Source organism: Mycteria americana, chromosome 17 (assembly GCF_035582795.1).
Source record: "Mycteria americana isolate JAX WOST 10 ecotype Jacksonville Zoo and Gardens chromosome 17, USCA_MyAme_1.0, whole genome shotgun sequence".
In the NCBI taxonomy this organism is placed as follows: Eukaryota; Metazoa; Chordata; class Aves; order Ciconiiformes; family Ciconiidae; genus Mycteria; species Mycteria americana.
Genome location: NC_134381.1, coordinates 7466410 through 7487069, shown reverse-complemented (window position 1 = coordinate 7487069; position 20660 = coordinate 7466410). Strand labels below are relative to the sequence as shown.

Genomic DNA, 20660 nt, shown 5'->3' with positions numbered 1-20660 from the left:
TGAATAAAACAGACCATAGTTTGTTGCCAGTTCATTAATTAGACTCCAAGACAGCTAAGGAAGGAAAGCTCTCTTTACGCTATCACATGTAACGGTGGGGTTCTTGACCCCGTTAGGGCTCATAGATATTCATTTAATAAAAATCAGGCATCTAGGAACACTGCAGAGCATAAAAACGTTACAATAAATGTCAAAAAACGTGCTCAGGACAAACGAAGGCACCGATCTAAAGCGATCACTGAACCTGGGACTCACTGAATAGCTTCCTTTGTACCTCTCCCACATCTCTATTTCGATTTTTATGTTTGCAAAGAGTTGCCCAAAAGATGAAAACCAACCCTTGAACGCTCTGCTCTTCACGAGAGCAGCTCTGGGACTTGGGAGCTCTGACAGACACCTCCGAGATCTTAGCGGGAACCGAGACTCGAGCTTCGCAAGAGCAAAACCTTTCACGGACTTCTATTTAACGTTTCATCTTTTACCACCCGGCAGAATAAAAGAAACGCAAAACCCCTAAAAAGCCACTGCTAACACCGAAATTCAGCCGCCTGGGGGGGTCCCCGACGGGCCCCTCAGCGAGGGACGGGACGGGGCGGGGCCTCGCCGCGCGCGAAGGGGGCGTGGCCAGGCCGGCGCGGGCCCCGCTGCGTTAACCCTGCCCGCCCCGCTCCCCCCGCCGGCGCTGCCCCCCCTCCCGCGGGGCCCCTCTGCCCCCCCGCCCCGCGGAGAGGGGCCCGCGCGCAGCAGGGGCCGGGGCCGCCCCCGCCTCCCCTCCCGCCCCCCGCCGCCGCCGCGTCCCCGCACCTCGCGCACAGCCCGCCCGCCGCCATCTTCGCTCCCCTCTCACGTGACCCGCCGCGCGGAGTCGGTTCCCCCCTCCTCCCTCAGCGCCGGCGTCACGTGGTGGGGCCGCCGCTCCGCCTCCGGCCCCCTCCCCGGAGGGTTGGGTCATGTGACAGGCGGCAGGGCCAAGATGGCGGCGTCCTGGGAGGTGGGTCCGCGATCGGCTCCCGGGGTGCGGGGGGGCGGTCGGGGAAGGCCGCAGCTCCTCGGCGGGACGCGGGGCTCACCCGGGCAGCGCCTCCGAGACCTCCCGGGAGCTGTTGCGGCCGCCGTCCCCGCTGCGGCCCCTGCCCCGCCGCAGCTTCCCAGTAGCGAAGGCTGGGTTGAGGGGTGCCGCGGCTGAGGGGGAGAGGAGACGGAGGGCGGCGCGGAAGGACGGGGCGAGGGGAGCCCGCAGCGCTGCGGGGGAGACGGGGAAGAGAGGGAGGAGGTGAGCGCTACCGGGCGTTTGGGAGCACGTCGGTGGGAACCTTCCCTACCCAGAGCAGCCGGGATGCAAATAACGAAACCGGCAGAAAACGCTGAGTCCGACTTGAAACTGGGGGCGATGGGTCCTGTTCCGTGTGTGAGAGCGGGAGGGCTGAGCAGCTTCGCGTAACCTGAAAGAAGGTGTGGGGGAGGGAATTGCAGCAGGCACAAGAAAATGAAATAATTCAGCAGTGAAATACATCGTGTTGCAAATTCAAAGCTGCTGCATTAGAGTAGGAAACCTGCGTTTCATATGGTGAAATTCTTCCTTGACTTATAGCCAAGCTGGCAGGCTGCCTGCTGGGGGAAGCGGTCGTGTGTCGTTATTCATGCAAGAGCTGGGTCGCAACCTTAAAGTTGCCAGACTGAGTGGGAGGTCTTTTCCAGTCTTGGACTAGTGTGCGGTATTTGCCCTGCCTCTTCTCAAATAAGCCTCAAGCTTCCCCCTTCCCTGTGCTCAGAAACAACAAGCAGTGGGGACCCCAAAACCATTATTGGTCGTAGGTAGATGTTGCCTATGCCAGTTCTGTTTTATTGACTATATGATTAATTCTTCCCTCGTTCTGTTTAAAAATTAATTGTGATGGCAAAAAGATTACACTTGGCCTGATCTAGCTGTATAGCAACAGTAAATGTAATTAAGTTGTTTAGCAATCGAGTATTTCAGGCTATATGAATAAGGATGCCAAAAAGCATTCTATTTAATTATTAAGTTTTCAGTACAAAGCCATAAATAACTAAACGCTCCAGACCAACAGTGTAAGGGAGTTTGATAGTACGAACTTTAATAGTTAACCAGTAATAGTACTACTAAGATCTCTATCAGCTTTATAATCTGGTGACACCATTCCACAGTGGATGAAAACACAAACCAGAATTTTAAATTAACTTCTAGCCTTCCATGAGGGAGCTAATGTAGATATTAGTAATGAGACGGGGGGGGCAGAATTTAGTAAGAGTTTACCACTAATGGGCTTAAGGGTGGGCCAGAAAGGATGAAGCAATCCAAAGTTTCAGCAGGGATACATACAACTGGATCAGCCGTTCTATTGCCAACAGAAATACAGAAACCGATACCTTCAAAGAACCCAAAAGAGATGCCAGTATAATGGCATTGGCTTATGTATGGCTAAGACATAGTATCAAATTATGGATAAGGAGAAATAAATGTTGCCAGAAAGCAATAAATACTGGTGAGAATTGCACAATGTTTGAATGCCCACAATACTTCGAAGAAGATAAGATATGATTTAACTTAATAGAGTCATTATGTGCATTGCTGATTATCTCAACTATTTATAGTCCAAAAGTTTAAAGGAAAGATTAGTTTGCAGTGCAGCTGTCATTGGCTGTGAGCCTTGATTCAGAGAAGGTGAAGTGCTGGAAAGGCAGTAAGTGTTAGTAAGACAAGGGAGCGAGGGGATGTAGAAAACAATGACAGCTTTAGGTCATGATCAAGAATGTCTTACAAGGTTTATTTACTCTTGAAGAATTTGAGGAAAATAGTGCATACGGGAGGCTAAACAAATCACTTATAAAGTAATGATGCATTTTTGGGATGAAACTTGCTAATATGTGTCTAGTGTCATTAATGACTAATATTAAAATATTTCACTTATTGTTACAGATCTAGAGTCTGTGTAAAATAAGATTGTGGGATTCTCACTTGGAAAATGGGAATCAAGATATCTGACGGGGGAAGAGGCTGTGCGGTCGGTTAAAGAGAAATTAAGCCAATACCTTTTTTTAAAGATAAGGAAGAATAAATCAGACTAATTTATTTACATATGAAACTGTATAATGGTTAAATCATATGGCTACAACTCATCCTAGAGTTAAAAAGAATATTGCCAATATGTCAAGATGGACTAGAAGCATATTTTAGAATAGATATCTTTGTAACAAATATGACCCAGCAGCGCTGTAGAAGCAAAACAAATTAAGCTGCTTAATACTAAGGATGCGGTGAACGTCCGGTCATGGCTGCAGGCAGAATGATTTCTGTTCATTTGATTTTTCTGTGCTCGGATTTCCAGCTTTGCTTATCTTAACAGTTCTGGTAACAGATCAAAATAAGATAAAGTATGCCATTTGACAATTTTTTTTAATGATTGCGATGTTTTCTTCCCTACTTCTATTGTAAATACTACATAGCTTTATAAAACACCTGCTGCAGTAGTGGAAGTATTCAATCATAATACCAGTAACAGAAGGAGAGAGAGGTACGTAGGGGGTTTTGCACAGCAGTGGGAAAAGAAATATTTAATAAAAGGAGGAACATTCTGTAAAACTGTAGTGAAAACGGCATACAAAATTAGGTTCTGAAATGATCTTTAAACTTTATAATTAGCTATATTTCAAATTAACACCATCACCATGAAGCCTTCTGGGAATATTTATGGCTTGTTTGCTTTATCTTTCAAGTCAAAGACACTGCAACAGAAATACTTAAAACTGTATCTGAATACCCCAGTACCCCAGGTTCATTTCTGTCGGTGCAGGCTGATTTCTCTGATTCTCAGAGGGGGTAACAGTTTTGGCTGATCCGTTGCCTCACTGGTTTGTTTGGGTTTTTTTTATTCACCTGTGTGTTGACATTAACAACTGACACATAATTACCAGTTTAAATTGAGCTTAAGAACAAAACAGCTGTGTGGAAGCTTTAGCTTTTCTAGTAGTTGCTTTAATTGTTTGCTTTTTTTTTTTTCCCCCCCAATAGGAATTACAGTAGCATGAAAGGGAATTCTTCCTAATGGACAACTATTGAGCACATCAGGACTCCCGAGAAAGATTTTGGAAGCTTGAGCCACATCGGACTGGAATCATGTTAAACAAGCCAGTGCTGGTGGAATCCCTGATTGTGTTCATCATCGTTCTCTGTGTGCACGCAGTGGTGTGGGACCGGTATTCCTGGTGCGCTGTCGCTCTCGCTGTCCAGGCTTTTTATGTCCAATTCAAATGGGACCGTCTGCTCCAACTGGGCGGGGCTGTATTCCAGTTCCGTACAGCAGCAAACAGTGGCCTCCTGCCAGCTAGCATGGTCATCCCCTTGTTGGGGGTAGCGATGAAGGAGAGGTGCAAGTCTGCTGGCATTGTGTACTTTGAACGTTTTGGCATAGTTGTAGCTTCCACTGGCATGCTGGTTGCTCTCTTTCTGTCTGTAATAGCGGTTGGCATCACAAAACCCGTGCCAACCAACACTTGCATACTTACTGGTGTTGCGGGCAGTATAATTATCTATACCATGAAGCACTCTCTGACTGTTTCAGAAGTGATAGAGGTCCTAGAAGTGCTGCTAATTTTTGTCTACCTCAGTATGATCTTGCTGTACCTGTTGCCTCGATGTTTTACTCCTGGAGAAGCATTGCTAGTTCTCGGAGGCATAAGTTTTGTACTCAATCAGCTCATTAAACGCTCACTGAATGTAATCGAGGGCAGAGGTGATCCCATAGACTTTTTCCTTCTAGTAGCAGTTGTTGGAGTTGTTCTTCTTGGGCTTTTTTTCACTGTGCTCTTCATTTTCATGGATTCGGGTACGTGGATCTCCTCCATGTTTTTCCACATGATGACAGCAGTGCTAGGCTTAGGGGTCATCATGCCTTGGCTGTACCGACTGATCCAGAGGAACCCTTTGTTCTGGCTACTCCAGTTTCTGTTTCAGACACAGACAAGAGTTTACCTTCTTGTATATTGGACCTTTTTGGCTGCTTCAGCATGTGGTGTAGTTTTCTACCAGAACGCTAAGAGATCATCTGAATCTAAAAAACACCAGGCCTCGACTATAACCAGGAAATATTTCCATTTCATTGTTGTAGCTACTTATGTTCCTGGACTAATTTATGACCGCCAGCTTCTCTACGTTGCTGCAGTACTGTGTCTGGCAGTGTTTATCTTCTTAGAGTATATTCGGTACTTCAGGATCAAACCATTTGGCCAAACCCTTAGGCATTTACTGTCTCTCTTCTTGGATGAAAGAGACAGTGGACCTCTAATCCTGACTCATATTTATCTCCTCCTTGGCATGTCCCTCCCAGTATGGTTGTTCCCCAGATCTTGTGCTCCTAAAGGTACGTTGTCTGGGGCAGGAGCACTGGTCCCCTACTCTGGGGTACTGGCAGTAGGGGTAGGAGACACTATTGCCTCCGTTTTTGGTAGTACAATGGGGGAAATCAAATGGCCGGGAACAAAGAAGACCTTTGAAGGGACAATAACAGCTATTTTTGCTCAGATCATTGCTGTGGCTCTTATTCTGATCTTTGACAGCAGTGTGAATCTGAACTCCAGCTATGCCTGGATTCTGGCGTCTGTGAGTTTAGTTTCTCTTTTGGAAGCTTATACTACCCAAATTGATAATCTGTTGTTGCCTCTCTACCTCCAGATAATGTTTATGGCTTAGAAGCACTTCCAGGAACAGAGGTTTGTCCCTTTCTAGAGAAAAGTGGTAATAGAATATGCACTGTATTGAGAGCTCAAATCTGATCTAAACACTGCTTTTGGTACAGCAGATAAAATTGTTAAAAACAGAAATGAAAAAAAACTATTTAAAATAAAGGTTTTGTTTTGCTCTTGGTTTTTTTTCCCCTGTTTAAAACAGCATGAGTTGATTTATGTTCTCATAAGAACACAAACATGACTTGTAAATTGGATTATTAAACACAAATGCTATTTTTATGTCTCTTCTGGGTGCTCGGAGGCAAAGGAGGTAAAGGAAGAAGAGGTAAGTCAATGAGAGAAAAAAGAAAAAAATAAGCAAACCTCTCAGATTTTGCCATCTCTGTACTGCATCAGAGCCAAAACTTGTTTTACTGTACTGAGCCCTGCCATCTTGTGTTACTGCATATGCAAGCTCATTTCTGTATAAGCACCATTTAAAGCATGTTTTATAACGAGGGTGGCCACCGTCTACACAAAGTGAATACGACTGTCCCAATGTATCCAGTCACCGTCAACAAGAGCCATACTAATGCACTGCGATGTATGAACCGACTTCAAATTCAGTAGCTACAATAGCTGAGTTTATCCAGGGCAGGTCCAGGAGGTTTGAGAATATAAGAGACTGTTTATTCCAAACAGTACTAACAAGAGTGTTGCAGTTTTAGCCCTGGAGATTTATGCAACACAAAAAAATGTTTTCTCTTCAAGATTTTAATCTCTACATTCATTTGGAATAATATTCAATATAGGGGAAAGAAACTAAGCAAAGTCACAGAAAAAACTAATTGCACATTAATCATGAAAGCAGAAAATCTGTTAAAGTCAATAAACTTCTTAATACAATTGCAGTTTTCTACTTTTCACTTTTTTTCTAGCTAGATGTTTAATCAATAATTTATAAAAATGCTTCTATCAAATCGAGTAAAGCCATTTAATCCCATCCATTTAACTAAAATTATAACTATCATTTTGTAGCAAAAAAACCCCACCTCATTTTTATGTATTAAACACTTCTGTATTGACAATCTCTTTTTGCCAGTTTGCCAAATGTCCATTAGAACAAGACACATTAGCACATACCCCCCTGCCTCGTCCCTTCCCCTGAGAAGTGTCCAAGCAGAAGATTTGCATCCCAGGATTCTTGTTTGCAGGATGAAGTTAACTTCTGATGCTTCTTTTATTCACTTTTGGGAACAGTTTTGTGCAAGCCCAAGATACCTTACACAATCCTGCAGTCCTAGCCCTGAGACTGCGTCGTAGGAGTGAGAATAAGACCAGGGGTGGAGAGAAACTGGTGCTCTGGGCCAGCAGAATTGGCCCCAGGATCTAATATTGTGTTTGTCCCCGCAACAAGCCAGGACTCAAATAGCTGAGAGGCAGCCTTGCCCAGTTTAAACCCCTGCCTGGGCAGGGCTCCTGAGATCTGATACTGCTTTTCCTGAGGATGTCAAAATTGTCCAGAATTGGTTTTGCTTAATAATGCAATAACTTGTCAGATACTCTTTGTAGGAAACCAAACTCAGTAATTGTGCTAGACTGAGTTTCTTTCACATTTAACAGGAAATCCTGCAAATCTAATCCAGCTTCTTGCTTTTCTTTATGCACTTGAACTAGATGGTTTTGTACATTGCGGGTAGTGGCGCAGATAATCCGAGGACAAACTATCACTCCTCAGCAGAAAGGTGCTATTCTAAATTGTTAACTCTTCTAATGGAAAGACACAGAAAAAAAACTTCAGCTGCTTCCATGACGAGCCACAGCCTTCACCACTAATGTCACAAAATAGCACCAGAGTTAAAGGAAGCCACTTTCCCTCCACCCTGCTCACAGCTTTCAAACAAAGCGTAGAGAAGGGAGGGGAGGGCAGCAGCTGTACCTGCAGAAACTGTGAACTCAACAGTACTGCTGTTGCCATTATCCAGCCTCCTAATTCCTACCCCAGCCGCCTGATCATTCCTCTATGAATAATTCTTTGCTGTGCTGAACCTGTTCTGCATTGCCCAGCAAAGCCCAAAGGGCTGAAAGGAAACTTCTTGCCATAAAGAAACCAAATTTGACTATTTCACATCAAACAAGTGCCAGACATAGCCAATATACTTCTGAAAAGGATGAGTCGGTAAGAACTGGGGCTCACTCTGCCAGGACTCCGAGCAGTCTTAAGGTTACTGCGATGTAATCAGCGGATTGATGATACCGGGCTCGTATCTCAGCGTTGCCTCTGCACCAGTGCCAGTGAAATTACACCTACACAGCTTCTGCTCAGCGTAGGATCCAGGCTTGAGCTTGCCTCGGATGTAACTTACATTTCTTAACGTTCCTTAGGTTTCACCTTGCTATAAGTTGGTTTGGTTTTAGTAGTTGGTTTGGGGATAATAATTGCTCTTGTGCACATTGAGAGTTCAAGCTGGTCATCAGACAGCTTAGCGCTGGCCTCATCTGCTGGGAGAAGGTCACACTGTGTCTTCCTCAAAGAAAAGATGAGGGGGATGAAAAGGAGAATTTCTATTTTTTTATTTAAATATTAGGAGTTTGGGGTTTTTTGTTTTCATAATTTCAACATGAATCTTTAAGAACTGTAGTATTTTTGATCAAACACTCAGCTACAGTTTGCTAGAAATACGTAGTAAATTGACTATAAAAGTAGACTTCCTGCTTCATTTTGCCCACAATAGGATTATTTTTAATCACTATTATTGAAACAATAGGACAGAGACCTAAGGGTAAAAGTCAGCCATCTTCACATGACACGTTCACCTTCATCGCTGGGATCAACACAGCCAAGAAATGCACTAGACAAGCTCTTGACTTAGAAGAAAATACCGAGTATCTGCAAGAAATACTTCTTAACTGGCCCCAGTCAAGGTGCGATGGTCTTTAATGGTCTATTCTCAAGACTGAAGAAGTTTCCTTACCAAAAGGACTGGGCGACTATTCTCATACTACTAGGGCTCATGCTGTAGTAGAAGCTTCTGTCTAATGCAGGTGTGTCAAGGCCGCGTCAAGGGTCCTCGTCCTGACAAGAGGATAACTTAATCTTAAGAGCTGGTCTAGTTAAAGTTGTATTTAAAGGGAACATGAACAAATGATCAGAAAGGAATATTGATCGGCTATTGACTCCAGAAGCCAATCACTAACTTCAAGCGTAGAGCGATGGAAAAGGCAGTTCGGGAGTCGGCTGGAGCCTAGGAAGTAAGGAAGAGGTAAAAACAAAACTTCAGAGGCTACTCCAGTTCTACGGATATGAAATCAATGCTAACTGAGGTACTACCAACAGAAACCGTGTGACGTGCAAGACCACCAATAAAAGTTTGCTCTTGCGCTGAAAAGGCTCTAGTTTCCTCAGCTGCTTGTTAGGACGGCGACCTTACCAGTTCTCTTTGCTCCAGCTGGTGTCCTTGGCTTCCATCACATGGAAGGTGAACGCGTGGCGAGAAGACTCCGAGCTGTTCAGTTCGCTCTTATGGACGACTTCACCGTGGATGAGAATGAGTCCACCTGTTTGAAAGAAACATCCATACTGCTTTTTCCAAATTGCGAGTGCTAGCTTTAAAATGTTAAGGGAAGTTGAAAGTGTTAAAATACAATTTTAGCTCTCTTGTTTTTCTTGAGCTGTAAAGCAGACTTGTTTGGGGTTTTTTTTACCTTTACTTATAGGCAGAGGTATGAACTGGCTGTTGTCATAGGCCGGCTCCGACCCTACAAACTCTACGCATGTTGAGGTACCTGAAGCCGCACGGACCATTCTCCGGGTAATTCCACCTGCAAATCCACAGAATAAGCAAACACACATAAAAATTAAGCAGCTAGCTACATTCTGCACAGCAGAGGAACAAGACCTGTGATTTCTCTTGGCAATGATAGGAACTTTATTATTACAGTACATCCAATTTTTTCCTTAGTAATTTGAGTGGGGTTTTTTTCATTAAGCAAAGATTTAGGATTTTCCAGCTGTGGCAGAAACTGATAAACAACAACTGCCTTTCTGGCTCTTTCTGTGCATTGCAACATAGCCCTTTAGGAACCCAAATAGTCCTACGCTTATGCAAAGCCAACCTTTGGTTCATTTCTCCTTCTATAAGAGCATAAATTGCAATCAGAGTGCAGCTGACTCCAGAATTTATGAAGGATGAGTGCCTTAAAATCTTAAGAGCGCTATGATTACACCCACTGAGTGACTGCTTAGGTAAGCAACGGCTTAAAGCTGCTTAGTATGCCCTAGAGGGAGTGAAAAACAGACAACTGTGGTGGTAACCCAACAGTGGTTACACACACAGCAACTGCCATCGGCCACAACAGCCATTACACGACCCTGTGCTGATCTGGTTTTGTCTGCGTGTTCCCCTGGGACGCTGACTGTTCCCCGATGGCTGGGAGGGCGTCCAAGTGATCCTTGTGTAGTCCTGCAGGCTTTCCTTCTTTACTGAAATTCAGACCAATATTTGACAGTTGCGCGTGTGTGGAAGAAGATTTTTATTCCCCTTACGTAGGGCTGTCAGGACTACAAATTTTATCGGCCGGGGCAAAAAAGGGATCTTTGTGAAGGGGATGCAACCTGGAAAAGAAACAGTTTTGTGAGTGGATGGGAAAGCGGGGGGGCAAAGCGTGATTTCTCAGTGTATTCCTACTCTGGAATGCAAAAGGAGGATTACTACTCTTTGCAGTCCAGATCAGACTTGATGAACGTTTTTTCAAGGCTACAGTCAAAATTGTGGAAGGAACACCAACACACAGCAGTGACCTGTTTCGCTACAGGAAGAAAAGACCCAGTAGTTTAAGACCTTCTTCGCATTAAAGTCTTACATCTCAGTGGCCTGGCAAGGAAGACTCTGCATCTTGCAGAAGAAGCTTCTGAAATAATACTGAAGTGAAAAGAAAAGATTCAGGGGCAGTTTTAATGGGCCGTCCCTTAACGCGTTCTGGAGTAAATAAAAATTCAGGAGGACTGTCTTTCCTTGCCCCAGTACCCTGGATTCTTTGTTTCTAGGCTAGGTATCAACTTAAAACTAAACCCAGTGTCAGTCATGTATACTACGTATTTTTTATTAAAAAATAGTTATATTAGACTCACGTGATGGACTGGTGGCCAAGAGCAAAGTGCAGCAGTTAATAACCTGCTGAAAAATGTGGTTGTAGATTTGACAACAGCACAGGGGGAGATCCTTGTAGTAAATAAAGTCGTCCTTCCAACAAACAAGAACAGTAGCGTGTTTCTGCAGGCACCGCGCGACGCGGAGGACGTAACACGGTCCGTGTCACCCTCTACCTTTAATCAAGACAAGGGCGGGCGTTTCCCAGCACACACCCAACTACCATGACTCTTACTGGTGTGAGAGCCAGGAATGAACCACAAGCAGCCGTTCTCCAGCGTGGCATCCTCCAGGGCAATCCAGAACCCCAGGATTCTGCCCAGAGGCTCCGTGTGCAGGAACGTGGCATCCTGGTGCGGGGTCACTGCAACGAGACGCAGCCCTCAGGCTCTTTTAGTGCCCGAGGAATTCAGACGGCAGTTTTGTTCTCCCTGACTTCTTGACCTGACCTACCCTGCCCACCCATCCGTCACACACATTAAATCTCACATAAAAATGCCACCTTTCAGCCTGCTGCAAATGTAAGAGTAGCTCTTTGTTCAAGTTGCATATGATGTAGAAACGTTTCTGGAAAACATGGATGCTTTTTAATAATTTTAAGAAGGTTTGGACCACAAAACTCACAGGCTTAAGTCTGATTCTGAGCCTTTTTCCTGACTATATTCCTTTCCTAAAGGAGTATTATCTGCAGTGTGATATAGAGATAATACGAATCTCACCTTCACCACCAATGCCAGGTTGCTGCAAGGAAAGAAAGTTGATGTGTGAAGAGAAGAGTTTCACAGCTTCCCACCTAACAGGGTCTTATTTCTTGAGTGACGGGACAACTTGAATTACCGTACCTTGAAGATATACATGCTTTGCACAACTACTGGTCTCTCAAGGCCTAGTTTTCTTCCCAATTCCTGCAAGAAAACTTTCCAAGATTTATGTTTGCTGTTTTCTGCAAACTATAAAGCATTATTCTTTGAAGATATTTAAATTTCCTTTTATGGACAAAATTACTATCCTTGGGAGCCTAGAAAATTAAGATTAACTACTCCATAATTTATTTTTTTCCTAGACCATTCTAGGAAACAGCTCACCTGCACCTTGGAGGAGTGGGTGATTTGCTTGAAGACAGGATCATAAGCATGTAAAGCTAAGGGGAAAGAAAAGGCTCAGACTGCAGATATCATTAACAGAAGGGAACTTGGCAGCTCTCAATGACGAGCTGCAGAGACAACAGCCAAGCAAGATAAATTGCAGCAGAAACTTTCATCCCTCCCAAGAGTGGATATACGTGGCTTAGCACGCCTAAGGTGATAAGACACTTCTAGAATTGTACAATCTTCTTTAAAGACCAAAAATATAATCACTCACTGGCCACAAACTGCAGCTCTATAAAAAATAGTGTATAACAGAGTGAACAAAAACTGAGTATTATGTGGTTAAGTATTATGTTACGCAAATGCTAGCATGACAACCGCTATACATGATCCTGAGGCACATAGGTGAATTCACCCTTTAAAAACACAGTTCTTAAGACCTACCAAAAAAGTAATTACCACAAAAATGAGCCAGGTGCCCTTCGCAGAGGGCCACAGCCTGCAGGTCAGAGCTGTTTGCACGCAGATGCTTGCTACAGCCCAGCTCTGACAAAACCGTAAAGCAAAGACTTGGAATCGTGCCTCCATCTCATCGTGATCAAATTGCCAGGAGGACACGCGACCGGGCCCAGCAGGGGCTGCTCCCGAGCAAGGGATGAGGCAAGACTCGACCGAAAGGAGTAATTACAAAAAATAAGTCTAGAGAAGCCTTTTGGATTGTTAAGTTGCTGAGTCAGCAGGCATCTACAGTTGTTTTCGCTTCCCCCGGGGAAAAGCTGAAGTATAACAGAATGGCAGGGGGCTGGGAGAGGGTTTTTCTGAGAAAACCAAAGCCCCAAGAACTCTTAGTACTGAATTTCCAAGTTTAATCTGAACAAAGTTCACGTGTTTGGAGAGGCAGCGAACCCTGCTCTCTTTTTCCATGTATTGTTTGAAAACAAAAGGGATCAAAAGGCCAGTTCGGTAGCTGGGAGAGAGGAAATTGGTCAAACTGAAACCAGTAAAGAAAAGGTACTGGTGACACCAAAGGGGGGAAGACAGCTTCAGCGTTGGCAACCCAGCCCTGTACAGGGCTCGGAAGACACAGTTGGATCCGTACTGAATGTGACCAGCCTTAGGTGGTAAATTTATTAGAGCAATCTCTTACAGGAAAGAGACAAGGGCTGAAGTCCAAACTTTCACATGTCAGTGACTCTGAGCTATGCGTAGCTGAAAAACCTCCTAGAAGGGTTTTTTTTTTTTTCAAAAGGATCTAACAGAAGAGTTTTAAGTCCTTTGACAGCAGAGGGTGAGGGGCAGCATGGAGAGAATTGCTGAGACAGTGACAGAGCGACGTGGGGAAAAGCAGACTGACGTGTAGAAATCAAGTTGAAGACTTTAATGCAGAAACCCAGAGTAAAACAGCCCGGGGTTGGAAAGACAGGAGCTGTGCGGCCACAATGGCAGGAAGGGGCGAGGTTTGCGATATTCGATGCAGCGGTCCCCAGGAGGCACAGAAAAGCAAGACAAGAGGGAAGAAGTCGCTTCTCTGCTCAGAAAGGTTTAAACTCAGATGGCCGAGGTTATTTATAGTGAGTAGGGCTGGAGAAATCTTCGTGTCTGAAAACCACATCCCTTTTGTCCATCCCTCTGAAAACCCCAACCTTTAAACGTACCGTGGCCAATCTTGCTGATGGATTTCTCCTTCGGAATTAGAAAGTTACCTACAAAACAAAACCAGAATTTAACATCGCTTGCAAAGGAGGAATCATGCCCAGAGCTGGAAACCGGCCCCTGACCCCTCACTCGGCTTTCCCCTGTCCCCTCCCCATGGCTAACTCAGGCCAGAGCTTACCTCTCTCATCCAAAACACCTTTCTCAAAGAAGAATCTAATCTTGTCTCCACTGGTTAGGAAATAATCCGAGCTACCCTGCCAGGGATAAGAGCCCAGTAAAGATAGCATCCTCATAAAAACATAAATGAACCTTTGATCACAGCATTAATACTCACCTGCATCTTTTTCCCATCAAGCCGCAGCATAAACAAAACACAGCCAATAGAAATCACTAATGCAAAGGCTTTCCACAACACTAAATCTCTTGGCGTTGATTAGGACTTTACAAAAACCTCACACACAGAGGCTATCCTTGCTTTTCTTTTGCTGGCTGCCTGGAAAATAACCTATTTTCTGTCTGCAGAACAAGTACAAAGTCATCTGTGAGAGCTGCTTGTGGCTACCGGGGGCAATAGTTGTGGGGGCTGAAAGCACAGCAAAGCTACACGCACCCTTCTCCTTCACTCTCTGATAAGGCCACCACCAAAAATTTGTAGAAAGCCGGGGAGCAAAAGCCTCTCAGTGTCATGTTCAGTGAGAAGAAAGAGCCATGTTCCCCCAGAGTGAATCCTGAGCAGCTATTTGCCTTTTCCCTTTCTCCTTCCAGCCCTGCCCTTCTCGGTACCTGCGCCTGGAGCTGCTCCTCTTCCTTGGTGGAGAACTCGGTGCGGCAGTGCGGTGGCACTTCCATCTCCGCTACGATTCTCTGAATCTGGTTCCTCATGCTGTCACACTCCTCTGCGGTGAAAAACTGCTCCAGGACAAGGAAGCCCTCTTTGCGGAACTGGAAGAGACGGGGTGAGTGCTCTCCTCCAGAGTCCTCAGGGGAAGCCGCACAAAGCAAGAGAAAACGGTTCTGGCCCTTCGCTGTGCCTCAGCTCAGTGTGAAAAGCATCCCAACTTCAGCAACTGGACAACGTGCTCTTAATTCTTAATTTCAGGAGGGGTTTCCATTGTAAAAGGGATCGTTCGTTAACAGGCTCAGATTCCACACAGTTAAAAACAACATATCTCAACCCCTCAGTCCATAAAGCAGAGAAGATTTCATCGCTAGAGCCTTTGTGCCTTAAGGATATCTTATCTAAGATGTGTGACCAGCAACTATTAAATTACAAAGCCTGCTAACATGATCAGAGCAGTCATACCTGGATTCCAAATAAGAATGAGATTCCTTTACAAGCTGCAAAGCATTGCTTTCTCTAAGGGAAAAACCCCTGGGTGATTTCTCGCAGTTGACTACACAGTCCCTTACAAAATGAACACTGGTGGCATTACTGTTTCTTTATATAGAATACCCTGGAGATTATCCTTTGACGGGCAGATTTCGACTTCACAGATGAGAGCTGAGCAGCAGAGACAGAAGGGCACAAGAGAAACTCCTCCAAGAGCTCTGCGGGACAAGTTGCCCTCTGGAAGAGTTTGTAGCCACGACAGGGTCCTCACACGCTCAAAATGAGTACAATACAAGAAGCTGAGAAGAATATAATGTTGTAAAGCAGATCTTTGCTAGACCTGATCAAGGGTTAACTAGTAGTGACCACGTCTTACAAGCAGTGCCTCCTGCCTGCACTACAGACACGCTCCTTCCCCGGGGTGCAGATCCTTACCTTTTGGATCTGATGCTGGGTTACAAACGCCATCAGAGGCAGAAGCTCCCAGGATCCCACCAGCAACACCACGATGCCACCCAGGCTCTGCAGGGCTGACTCCCCGCCTCTTCACGTGATCCTTTTCCCAGCATGCGATAACTGCAAGCGCTGGGCAGCCGGACGGTCGCACAGCCAGAGCTGCCTCTCGAGGGATTTTGTCCCCATCTCGGGCCGTTTGTTCCTGGCAGGGACGTTCGGGGCTGCAGAGTTTTGCTTTGGCTCTTGGTGCTACTTCAAGCGCACAAAAGCATTCTGCTCAAGTGCAATCACAAACTTGATTCACTTCTTAACCCCAAGGAGGAATCATCGCTGTTTTAATTAATAACCCAGATTAAAAAAAAAATAGAGCAGTTAAGCTGGTAAACACAGTGGTAAAACAAGATAAGGGAGGTAAAATAAGATTCAAGTGGGACAAAAATATTTAAAAGTTTTGAAACAAATTTAAAGTGGCAATTCAGGCTCCTACAGAGCCCTTTTCACTCAGTCAGCGACTCCTGCCGGCGCTTAGCACGCTCACCTGAAAGGGACTTCAGCGACCCAGGAGATGGCAAACGTCAGGCTAAAGGGTGATAAAGCTAAAGAGCTTTCGCTAAGCGTCTGGTAAAATTCATAGAGAGTATATCCGTTATTTTCATTCGCAACTGCTCTTTGGCTGCGTACACCTTCACTTGCTCGGTTCACTCTCCTGCAGCTCCAAATGTGCACGTACATAGGCGAACCCGAAGGCGCAGTTCAAACCAGAGAGAGAAAAACGCAGAAGCTAGATGTAAAAGGCAGAAGAAAGCGAAAAATAGATGCCAGCCCAGCAGTGGCGCTCCCTGCCAACACATCCTTCCATGGCACAGGAATCCCCGGGGAAGAGGGGGGGGAAAAAAAAAAAAAGTGTTTGGCTCTTGCAGGAAACACTGCAAACATCCTTTCAGCAGCACTCCACAAAGAAATAACATCATGGGGGCGGTTTTGTCATCACTCACCTAGCCAAAAAACACCCTAACAAAATGGAGTGAAAAATGCTCCATATATTTGGAAGGTGTTTGTTTCCAAATATATTTGCTAGCAACTGAAAATCCACCTTAAAGAGATGTTGTTTGAAAAAAAAAAAACAACAAAGTCCTCTATTCTGAAAGGGAATCAACTCTGGATAAAAGTCCCTCCCCATCTTGTTCAAGGTTGGTTTTGGTTTTTAACGAAAAGGGAAATCAGTGTTTTCTCTTTCTGAAAGCATTTACAGCTTATTTTCAAGCTTTTCTCCACACACAGGAGGATATGAATTTGGTAGTTTAAAAAGCTACGTTTTGCCAGAGACTTTAATCACTGGGCTACAAACATGGAGGGGAAACGATCAACCTCCAGTGGTGCAAAACTCAAAGAAATAATCAAGTAGTTCTTCTTTCCTGTTAAAGGACTCTCACCAACTGACAGAGCTGAAATGTTTTTTAAGGAAGACGTGTTACCAGTGAGAAAAAACCGTGCTGTAGCTATTGCCTGTAAGTCCATCTTGTGAGGACCCGCCTCAGCCCTCACCGGGAGGCAGCAATCCTGGAGAAACATGCCTTCTACACACACTCCCATGCCACTCCTCAGTCCCTCTGGGTTACCTCCGTCATTCGTAATGTCAGGTACTTCTCATTCCCAGTCTGTTGTTTTTTGGTTTTGGTTTGGTTTGTTTTTTTTTCCTTTTTAAGCAATTTAGCATGTCATCTTCTCCACTCCCCACCTTACGCACACATGATGACTCCAGAAGATGTTTTAGTTCATACGTGTGACAGTAAACCACAGCTTTCCTGTTCTATGGATTGTTTTGAGCAATATAAACAGCAGATCGCAGCACATGACACAGCAAGTACCAGAAGATAACCGATTGCATAAACTAGGAGAGGCAACCCATCTTGGTTACAGGAGCATTTATTAGCGTCTGTCCTTAGGAGTCCTCCAGTTCTTTGCCACTCCAGACACGCTCCTATTTTGAGGCTTAGAAAGACCTTTTCAGCAGGAGGAAAACCACCCCCACCACATAATGCCCAAAAAAAGTAAAAGAGAAGGATGTCATCTTTGTAAATATCTTCTCTTCCAGTAAGTTTAAATAAGGAAGGTAGAAAGTACTTGGACAAAACTGGGAAGTTATCCCCTTTTCCTTACCTTCCTCCCCCTCCGAGAGCTCTTTTGCAGACTATTAAACAACATTTTCTCCTGCCAGCTCCACAAGAAAACTGTGTTTCTGGCAAACGCCATTGGAGGCTGCCAAAGCCCATCCTGTGTCTGTATGAAAGGTACGGGAGCGAGTGACATCTGGAACATGGACAACCCTGCAGCAGACAAAGCACAAGTGTTTCAAATGCTTTCCTGACTGGCATGATTATCCTAATGTCCTCAGCAATAAGATTTCCTACTGAAACCATCTGGAGCCAAGCCAGCTTGCCAGTTCTCCAGAGCCAGTTGAAGCAGCTCAGCGCTCTCACCAAAATTGCTGCTGTTGGAGCTGCCAGGGTTATTAGGTAAGCAAAAATTTCAGCTCGATCTCTTATCGCCTCTCCTGAAGTCTTCCATATGATCGGCAACAAGTGACAAGAATATTTAATGAGAAACAAGGAGCACGGGAACAACAATAACCACCATGAGTATTTAAATTGTATTAGTGTATTAGTATTTAAAATGGCATAGATACTTGAATACTTTAGGTTTCCCTGTATTGGCAGTCCTTTCTTTCAAGTTACCAGAAGGCTCAGAAATGCAGTAATTTTCCATCGGGAGAATTCTTATTGTCATTAACAGGTAAATACAAGATGGTTACTTTCTTCAAAAATCAGCAAGGTAAAAAGCTTACGGTGTGGCAGGGCCAGAGGATTTTAGTGGAATAAAACCAGTATAGTTCTATCTGCCTCTGCTGCATCTTTACTCTACGCTTTTCAGTGAGCTCTGTAGAAAATATGGAATTATCACGATTAAAAGTCTTTCTCTAACAAAGACAGATCAGTTCTTTACCCTTGCACTCTTTCCCCATCACTGTATTAGTCCTGCAGGAATCCAGCAAGCACCAGTTTTCTTTGACGGTACCTTTCATTCTTTCCTTTCGCTCAGCTATTGAAAGAGCTGCTAAATCCTTGCCAAAAGGAGCTGCAGTCCAAGTGAGCCTTAGATGACAAGGGGTATTTTGTCCTCTCCTTTCTTGGTTCAGTCCTGCTAAGCATGTCATTAATGCTCATCAGTGCCAATAAGCAGCATCTGAGACTACCACACTTCACCTGTTTCACAGCCTGCTCACATTTTCTGTCACTGAAGTGGGGCCAATGTCACTGTGGTCAAGTAGTCTTGGACAAAGGAAGCAAGGGAAGGTAAAACACAAGAGAAGTACCTTTCTGTACAATAAATGAGCCGCACAGAAACTCAAACTGTCTTGGAGAGTTACAGGCTGATTCTCTGTAACACATCATGAACACGCTCAATTAGGAAAGACATTATCTGCCAGCATTTTCAGTTGAAGAGAGTAGTGTGTGGGGTAGGCAGACAGCTAGGAAACACACTTAAATAATTTGTTACCAGCAGTTGGCTGAAGACACTATTTCCATGGTAACAGGCAGTTTTCTCCATTTACTTCAGTCCCTATCCCTTTCCTAGGGAAGGAGAGCGCAATATGCATTTTGAAAACTCAGAGTTTCTATGGGTCTATATAGACAACACTCCCAACAGTCTTATATTTGGCAATGTAAACCGTTTCAGCCATTTGTTAAAGTGATGGTGAAAAACATGACACAGTCTAGGCTTGCCACTGAGCAGGACCTCTTTCGCTGTACATCTACTTTTTGCTTATTCATAAAGGAATGTCATAATCCACAAGGACTCGTGATGAGTAAAAAAACCCAATAAGCCTACAGAATAGCTGGAATTATTAACATCTGTGTTCTGAAAAGTGAGATCATGAAAGGCTAAGTGCCTTTGCATACAGAAAACTTAAAAGAAAGCAGACATAAAAGGAAAATGCAAATTAAAAATTAAAACTTTTATTCTGTTAAAGTGTCCAGTCTTACAAGTCTTTCAGAGAAAACAATAGCAGCCTTCAGTGCTTAAGGTGGAAGTGCTGTTGATCAGCTGCCCAAACAATCCCACATACAAAGTGAATGTCATGATTCTGAAATGTTACATCAAGTTGCAGGTCTCAGATGCCAAACCACAACCCTGCTCGTACATTTACAAAATGGGAGTGAACAATGTTTAAGCCATGAGTAGCGTCTTATTTAAAGGGACACATTTGTCAGCTGTAAAAGATGACTCAGGCTCATTAGCCCCCTTCTCACTAAGTCTCCTCGAGAAGAATTTCCCCCATTGTTCCATAAACTTCCTTTAAAGGAGACCGAGAGGGAAGGAGGGTAATTCCAGCAATCCTAAATTAAGCCTTTCTTTGTGTGAATCCACATAAAATTCACCTTTGCTGTTGGGGTCCAGCAATTCAAGTACAGCTACTTTTCAAAAGGGATTTCAGAGATGAGATTTCTGGAGGATTTCATGCTGCCAAAGCAGTTGAACGTTAACCTTACCACTGCAGCTGGAGGGATGGAGGGAGAAAAGTCCGAGTCAAACAATACTCTTGTCCAGTTCCAGTTCTGCTTCATGCACTGTTAGAATGCAGGTAGGACAGAAAAACTCACTCTGTTTTGGCACGTGCTTAGTAAAACTACAGGATCCACTGTATGGCCAAACAGCGGGGGGAAAAAAATAATTTTAAAATGCAATGAGAAAAAAAAATAAAAATCAAAGTGAAGTTTAAGCAATAGTTTTACTAGTTAGCATTCACACAACCTTACCTTAGGTAACATTTCAGAGTAGATGACGCTACTGTTTACAGTATGACAATATTGTTTGTCAGTGAGAAGTCACGCCACAAGTTAAGAAATCCCTCCATGGTTGAAAGAAAAAGAATCAGAGGGAACAGCTGGCTTCAGGCAGAGACTATTACAAACACACTTGAAGGAGCAAGTGCCTCTGTGGAGAAGTTACATGAATGTATCTCTAGAGAAGGCACAGCTATTAACAAGAAAAAAAAAAGTCCTCTTAAAGGAGGACTAGGAAAAAAAAAAATCCAAAGAACTCAAACCATGCGAGTCCCCTTCCAAAGCAGAAAAAAGGTAAGGAAAGGAAACAATGTCACAGCTGTTGAAGCAATAACATTTGAAACTTTTTTTCCATACACCTCATCCTCTGCAAAGGATATGTTATTGTTCTCAAAATTCCTAGAATCATTTGCTAAGAGAGGAAAAAACAAACAAAAAAAAAAGAGGACCT

The 20660-nt window shown here is 44.2% G+C and overlaps 3 protein-coding genes across 3 annotated transcripts in view; 1 reads left to right on the top strand and 2 right to left on the bottom strand.

Moving 5' to 3' along the window:
- The window catches only part of NUP188 (nucleoporin 188), a 30114-nt gene extending 29262 nt beyond the window's left edge, over positions 1 to 852 (bottom strand). The window contains exon 1 of the mRNA XM_075519577.1: positions 805 to 852. Within this exon, the coding sequence (XP_075375692.1) occupies positions 805 to 830 (26 nt within the window). The 5' untranslated portion in view covers positions 831 to 852. The remainder of the gene's footprint in view (positions 1 to 804) is intronic.
- A 63-nt stretch (positions 853 to 915) lies between these two features.
- DOLK (dolichol kinase) lies at positions 916 to 6571 on the top strand. The gene is made up of 2 exons (XM_075519585.1): positions 916 to 991; positions 4031 to 6571. Exon 2 carries the CDS (start codon positions 4136 to 4138, stop codon positions 5705 to 5707), a length of 1572 nt encoding a protein of 523 aa, XP_075375700.1. The 5' UTR covers positions 916 to 991; positions 4031 to 4135; the 3' UTR covers positions 5708 to 6571.
- A 1764-nt stretch (positions 6572 to 8335) lies between these two features.
- PHYHD1 (phytanoyl-CoA dioxygenase domain containing 1) lies at positions 8336 to 15618 on the bottom strand. Its single transcript, XM_075519592.1, has 11 exons — positions 15342 to 15618; positions 14360 to 14518; positions 13755 to 13830; positions 13576 to 13623; positions 11918 to 11973; positions 11675 to 11737; positions 11552 to 11573; positions 11068 to 11196; positions 9388 to 9504; positions 9114 to 9240; positions 8336 to 8927 (listed from the first exon to the last, which is right to left on the bottom strand). Exons 1-11 carry the CDS (start codon positions 15372 to 15374, stop codon positions 8882 to 8884), a joined length of 876 nt encoding a protein of 291 aa, XP_075375707.1. The 5' UTR covers positions 15375 to 15618; the 3' UTR covers positions 8336 to 8881.
- Between the last annotated feature and the right edge of the window lie 5042 nt (positions 15619 to 20660).